Raw genomic sequence first — 7,726 nt, 5'->3', positions numbered from 1 at the left:
TTAGATTCATTTCACACCTTTTTTTTATTTTCTACCTTATCCAAACCTCGATGTGATACAAGTTCAAACTTTGTAAAACAGAATTTGTTTGTCAYCATTAGATATAATTATTCTCGATGGTAAAATCACAAAGCAGCGCACGCAGAGAAAGCAGCTGTGCGCAGACGGTGCGCACAGATGTGAGGAGCTCGTGGTTTCTCCGAGCAGCGCGTGCAGCACTTCCTCTCACGTTAGGACTCCTTAAGTTTTTAAGCTCCTCTTGTTGCTGCAGCGGCGGGAGTGAGTACCACCTCAGATCCGAGTAGGACAGGGAGACCAGCTCATCTCATCATCTCTCTGAACTGACAGAAGCCAGGGGAAATCATATGAACTTTGCATCATTTTTAACAAATTTTTTTTTTATTTATTCATTAGATTTTTTATTTTTTTTTTGGCAGCAGCATAAGCAATACCTGCACTGAAAGAGAAGAAAGAGAGAGCTGCACAGTGAAAGAAAACTTGGATTTGACTCCGATTTTTTTGTCTTTTTTTTTGTCTTTTTTTTCATAACTTGTTTTTCCTGCTAATAAAACGAGGACCGTGTGATACCTGCAGATTCAAGGTGCCTTATGGCAAATTCCAAYGCGATGCTGTGAATGTGACTATTCAACCAACAGATACACAGATTCCAGTGAACCACAATGAAAGGTAGGCTTCACTTCGATTATAACTATTAAAATTGTTTTAAATCGACCGCAGGCTTATAAACGCCACGTGTCAGTGATGACTGATCAATTGTTCCTCGCTCTTTTTTTTTTTTTTGTCACATTTTCCTGCGCTCATTTTTTCTCCTGCTCTGGGACAGGAGGAGAGGAATGCGTGGGTTACTACTCTAACATCTGGTTTCAATTACCAAGCWTTTGCCTCAAATTGTTTTGCATCTGTCCACCGATGAACATCAGACAGAAAGTCAGATTTAAAAAAATAAAAATAAAAAACAGCTGTCCCAAACAGAAATTATGCACATGACTTTAGACAAATAGCTCTTGAATATGTCGCTCTAATTCAGGSACTYATTTTAAAAATTGACCCTGGCTCAGATAAATGAAGTGCTGCTGCAGGAACTACTGAGTCAGATTTAATTGAAGCATTTTAAAAGCTTCGTTGTGGCCTCTCTTGTACTCCTGCTGCTTTTAAACATTAAAGTACGTAGCATGAATCACGCTGGCGCTGATGTAAACAAAGGCTTATAATAAACTCGCCGGGACGTGAGGCTCATGTGGTTCCCTGATGTGTTGGACTTTGCTAAATAAAGACTGAGGCATGTCGTTCCCAGCCTCTCTGGGTAAGTCAGTAGGCTATGAACTTGTGGGAAAGAATKAACATCCCAACAACTCTGCCCCCTGGTGGTCGTTCTCGGAAAACTGTAGATTGTGACAATAACAAYAGGGCTTTGCAAAAGTATTCACACCGCATTGAATGTTTTTACATTTTTGTCACGCTACAACCACAAACAAGGACGGGTTTAATGATACACAGTTGTTGTTATTATTTTTTGCAAATAAATACCTAAAAAAACAAAATGTGGAGAGCAGATTCCATCCCCTTTTAGGTTTGCAAATGATATAATTTCCGCATAAATTAAGCTGGTATGAAGGTCTCAGAGAAATGTTAGAGAATATTATAGAACAAACAAGCATGATGAAGACAGACAAACATAAAGTTGGCATTRAGTTGTGGAAAATTTTCAAGCAGGGTTAGATTCTAAAAGCAAAACGCCAAACTTAGAGTAGCTCATGGCACAAATCTCTTGCTTAATCCGTAGCCTGAAAATGGAGACACGATTYGTTGTACAAAGCCATAAGAGGTCATATTCCCAGTTTGCCAGGAGACATTTAGGAGACAGAATTTGTTGGAAAACTAGCACTGTAACATTGAAAACAACATCCCCATTTCAAAACATGCTTGTCAGGCTGTGGAGGATGGTTTTACTTAACAGGGGAAATTTAGTGTGTCAAAGTGTAAGAATCCAACACTTGGAAAAATGGAAGARAACCATTTAGAGATTGCTAGCAGAGGAATGATGTAACGGCTTAACATCAAACTCTATTAATGTGTTAAAGAGGACCAGTTAAAATTCAGCTTTAATTATTGCAATGATAGCCAGTTGAAATTTACTTGAATAGTGCTGGAGATTTTCTAAAAGAAAACATGTTTTGGTACAATCCTACCTTAGATTAACAGGTTTTTTTGTTGGTCTTACAGTGGGTTAAAATTGATTGCAGAGTTTATACACTATACTACATTAGGGTGCCAAAAATATCAAGATGCTTGCCACAAACACGCACATACACACATTCACACACAAACTGTAATGATACCTTAATCTCGATATAGACTTGGCTTACCCCTAGCAGCTATAACAACTTCTGCTTTTCTGGGAAGGCTCTTCCCAAGGTTTATGAGTGTTTTTTGTTGGAATTTTTTAACATTCTTCCAGAAGTGGATGTATGAGGTTAGATGAGATGAAACCTGGTTCGGAGTTTTGACTCTAGTTTAAGATTGAAATCAAGACTTTTTGCCAGGCAGTTGGAGTTCCTCCACACCAACTTTAATCTCTCCTCTCGACCTTGCTTGGTGAATTCCCCAAACTCATCCTTGAAATTTGGATGCATAAAATTGTCCGGAATTTATTTGTAAGCAGCAGCATTAAGACATATTTTCACCATAACTGAAGGTCAAAGGCCAAACCCTAAAAAACAATCCCACATCATAAGACAACCTCCATAAAACTTTACACCCTGCACACCATACTCAGACAATGGCAATTCCTTGCAAACACAAAACCCAAACTGTTTGGAGTGCCAGCTGTCAATGTCAACATGCACAGTGATCATTTAGTCATTTTACCTGGAGTGACATTTCAAAGTGAATTTATATCCCCTTCCTTTCTTATTATACCACTAAGAGTTGACTCCAGAAGGATTAGCAGAAAAGAAATGTCATTGCTGAATTGTTTAGGTGGCATTGACACATGGAACAATCCTTAAATTTACTGAGCTTCTGAGAAGGACCATATATTTATTTATTTTTTCTTTTTACAAATGTTTGAAGAAACAGTCCACGTGTGCTTTAACTTTATACACCTGCACCCATGGAAGTGGTTGGAACATCTGAACTCAATGATTAGGTTTCTTTAATACGGTGTATTAAGCATGATAACATAAAAGTGGTCTTACTTTTCTTTTAAATAGTTTGTTTTATCCATAGTTGTGTAACGTATTTTTTGGACTATAAGCCGCTACYTTTTTCCTAAGCTTTGAACYATGCGGCTTGTAGYCCGGTGCGGCTTTTCTGTGGATTTTTCTTCAACCACCAGGGGGCTCTYTAGCAGGAAGTGAATCATTGGAAGTCAAAATTGGAAATCAAAGAAGAAAGTGCTATATTTYATTTAGAAGAAATTCCCATCTGATGAAATGTTAATATTGAGCAACGTCCTCCTGAGTAGCACAGCTGTAGCCTTTACAAATTAAATCCAAACAACCTTCACTCTGATTCACATTTTTTTAAATCAGCCATTTGGRAATAAAAAGTGAAGCGTGATTTCCCCTCAATGACTCTTGAGCAGGTTGTCCAAGTGTGATACAAACACAATCATGTCGCGCATAAACATAAACYGGAAAATGTTTAGTGGAGATGTTGGGAAAGCCAAAATTCCTCCGTTGGATGTTTTACAACAGCTTGGATTATTCATATCACTCTTTAGCTCATCGTGGGATCTGCTATGTGGTAACTGTGATTAGAAGCTCATTTCCCAGAAACAAACGAAACCGCATTTTCTCAATGGAGGCTTTTTACCCTATGAAGTGGAATCTGTTCTTTTTTTTAATCATCTTTCTAGGTCATTTTGATCAAAGATGTATAAAATAATCTTTGTCAACACATAGTATTCATTAAGTTATTTTAATGAAGCTTGTTTACAGAAATGTGAATAAAATACTTAACCAACCATGTTAAACGACCTGCATTTCTGAAGGCTAAACATTTATTGTTTTGTTTCATGTTTTTAAATATAATACATTTTTATTTCCTTAATTTCTTATTTTTCCTCTACAGACGAATTTACTGATGAAGAGGAGGTGCAGTCCTTCGGCTATAAACGGTTTGGTGAGCATTGGCTTCCTCCTTCGTTTCCAGCCCTGACCACTCTTCCTATTAGTTTCACTCCCAATGACACAATGTTCATGTTAATACAAGTTACTGCATTTTAGGGGCTGTTGTATTTTGCTTGGAGTAGATCCCACCTACACTAATCTCTGAGGTCAAACAGGAACCAGAATTTCCCAGAAACAAGCTCATTTTTGGCTTTTTCCTTCATTGTTTCTTTTCCTTTTTATACGACTACTGTGTACAGTAAAAATGGAAACCACAGACTTCTGGGTGTTCCTGACCAGCTGCTGACTTTGCACTGTTTTCACAATATCAGAGTGCTTTCATTTCACTCGGTACAAAATCTTTTGTGAATCAACTTTTCTACTCACTGTTTCTCCGCTTGAGTRTTTTAGTTCATTCACAGCAGCGATTGCGCTGACATGAATCGCATGTTTYGGTTTCATATATTTTACTGGCAATGCAAGGTGTGTGCACCAGTGATTGTAGGTTGAAAAATATTTATCCGTTTTTTGTTTGTTTTCTTTTTATTCTTAAGTGTAAAATTAAACCATTTTAATAAAAGAGAATTGATTTTTTTCTCATTCTTACCACATATGCTRTAAATTGTTGAGGGCTCAGTGCAGTGTGACTTCTGATCTTTCAAGAAAGGCCATGTCTTTTGTCCAATGAGCCAATGCAACTTGACTAGTCAGCAAAGTGGATCCAAAATTCCTGCACATCTCCTTTTGTGTTATTGCCTCCTTTGGCTTGTGCTGCTGCAACCTTGGGATGATGTAGTGGTTGACCCTGGGGCATTTTGCAAAGATCAAGTTACTGCACTTGAGGTTATTTGGTTTAAGAGGTGTTTTAGTGCTCATTTATGTGTTGCTCAAGCATTAGGCTCCCATATGTCAAGAGGTGCAGGAATCCACAGACTGCATGTCACCATATTTAGTTTATACAGTCTTCTTGCCTGCTTGACATCTGCATGTATTGATGCTTTTAATAAGTGGACAGTTTGGATTTTCTTGGTTCCAAACTAAACATTTGTCTTGATATGGACAACTTAACATCACCAAAATGGGGTTAATGCATTTGTTATTTATKTTGAACATATGTGTGTTTTATGCATAGGCTTGACATTTGGTTACCAAACAGCTGTACACAATCAGCTCCCAGGTTAAAGGATCACTCCACATAAAATCCATCTTCTAAGTATCTGATAATAAATAAACTCCTACAAAACATTCACAGAGCCTTCATTACGTGGTAGTTACTTTGACTGAGTATAAATACTATGGAGAAATACATCATTCTGCAAAAGTATTTACACCCGTTTAACTCTTTTCAGCCATAAACTTCAAAGTGTTGCATTGAGATTTTAAATACTTTGTAGAACCACCAGTTACAGTTACAAATCTTTTGGGATATGTCTCTATCAACTTTCCACATCTAGTGACTGATTTTTTATTTTTTWWTTTTTTTGCCAGTCCTATGCAAAATAGCTCAAGCTCAGTGAGACTTAATGGAGAGTCTCAGTGAACGTGGGTTTTCAAGTCTCGYCGCAGATTCTCGATAAGATTTAGGTTTGAACTTTGACCGAGTTATTCTAACACGTGATTACCCATCAAGCTAAACCATTGTGTTGTAGCACCTTCTGCTTGAAGGTGGATCTCATTTACAGTCTGAAGTAATAGGTTATGTTTCAGGATTGTAAATTTTTTATATTCGTCTATTCTGCCATCGGTTCTGACAAGATCTGAAGAAAAGCATCCCGGCATAACRATGCTGCCACCACTGTGTTTCGCTCTGGGAATGGTGTGATCATGGTGAAGAACAATGTTAGTTTTTCACTCATAGTACTTTGTGTGTATGCTAAAACTGTTGCATTTTAGAGCCTTTCTTTCACGTGGCTGCTGTCTTCTACATGTGACAAACCTTAAATGTACATTTCGTCGAGCAGCTGCTTTCCTCGTGCCATTATTAGCTGGAGTCCTGATTTGTATGGTGTGTGACAAATAGTTATGCTGTCAACAGSTTCCTTTCCCTGAACTGCAGATCTCCCTTATTGTTMCAGTTGTGCTTTTAGCTGCTTCTCTGATACGTGCTCTCCTTGCCCAGTCAGTTTAGGTGGACATCTATGTCCTGTTAGGTTTGTTGTCCCTTTTCTTTTACAGATTATGAACAGTGCTCCATGACATTTTATAATCTTGAGATCTTGTTCTAAAAACTATGATGCAGATGAGAGTAAAAAGTGTAGAAAAGCTTGAATACAAATGCACACCACCCTGTTCCACTTATGCACTGCTTAATGTTGCTTAATTATATGATCCCAGTAAAATGCACTGATGTTTCTTGCTGTAACAAAAGTGTGACAAAATGTAAAAAAAAAAAAAAAAGGTTTAGTAATTCAGCTTTTGTTTTGCCCTTTGATTAAAAAACCTCATGGCTCCTGCTCGCAGTTTATTGCTCTGAACTAAATCTTTTCATCTATGGGGGAAAAAAAGCAAATGCCTTTTCCAAACATGTAAACTCCTCGTCTACCACACATACTTGTGCACTGACAGAAAACTCTGGCTGCTCTGCCATTCATATGTTTTTAGCAAGGAGAGGAATGAAGTACATAACTCATTCTGGCATCTGCTTTCCACAGAGGGTTTATTTTTCCACTGTGAATCCAAACCTGAGACGCTGCCGATTTGCTTCCTGTGTCCGTACTGGAAGTTTATGCAACGCAAACTTGTWAACGCAGAAAGCAGGAGAGGTGGAGTGTACAGGAGTCAGGATCCAGGTTTGTGTGCAAGAGAAGAGGCAAACTTTTTTTTTTTTTCAAAAAGTTTTTCAACTTACTTTTTTTTTTATATTGTCAGGGTTGTTTTTGATTTTAGTTTTTTTTCATTTTGTATTTTTTTTTTTTTTTTTCAGCGGGGAAACATTTGTCAACACTTATTTTGAGCAGAGGAGTCACATTCCTTGCCTGACTTATTTTTGGGAGCAAAACAGCGAGTGGCTTTAATTTACGGGGACTTTATTATGAGAAAAGAATGTCTTCAAAATGCCTGCCTTCTACTTACGACCCTACTCCAGGGCATGCATGCATGCTGTGTGTGTGCTCTGGTATCCTAATGAAAGATTACTCTTGTGTTTTTAATAAAAAGCAGTCAGAGAGGGGGGGAGACAAAGGAGGAAAGAAGCACAGGCATTGTAGAGATCGTGAAAAAGGTTAACTTCACAASAAGAAAGCAGAAACAATCCTTTCTTATTTTATCTGATGTACACAGATAAAACAGCACAGGTATAATATTTGCTTGGATGATTTGTTCAAATTGTTTCGGGTCTTTATCGGTCACAAAATCTTTGGTTAGTACTCAATCGACCAATAGAAGAGAGGCATAATGCATGCCAGACAGGGGCAGAATATCTGCATCCTGCTGTGAGAAAATCCAAAGTATGCAACAAGCATTTCTGCTCAAATTGAGGACAGACTTGGATGGGGCTCAGGTCAACTATCCAGAACCCTTAGAGCAATTATGTCCGGATTAAGTTCTGATTCTATTATTTATTTTGTGCGTCTGACATGCAGACGTTAATAAGA

The 7,726-nt window shown here is 37.9% G+C and overlaps 1 protein-coding gene across 1 annotated transcript in view; it reads left to right on the top strand.

Moving 5' to 3' along the window:
* Positions 1-228: 228 nt before the first annotated feature.
* The window catches only part of colec12 (collectin sub-family member 12), a 29,405-nt gene continuing 21,907 nt past the window's right edge, over positions 229-7,726 (top strand). Inside the window, exons 1-2 of the mRNA XM_008434482.2 lie at positions 229-687; positions 4,096-4,146. Coding sequence (XP_008432704.1) covers positions 681-687; positions 4,096-4,146 — 58 coding nt within the window. The 5' untranslated portion in view covers positions 229-680. The remainder of the gene's footprint in view (positions 688-4,095; positions 4,147-7,726) is intronic.

Source organism: Poecilia reticulata, linkage group LG17 (genome assembly GCF_000633615.1).
Source record: "Poecilia reticulata strain Guanapo linkage group LG17, Guppy_female_1.0+MT, whole genome shotgun sequence".
NCBI lineage: Eukaryota > Metazoa > Chordata > Actinopteri > Cyprinodontiformes > Poeciliidae > Poecilia > Poecilia reticulata.
Note: the sequence above shows the minus strand (reverse complement) of the source record. Positions and strands in the feature narration are given on the sequence as shown.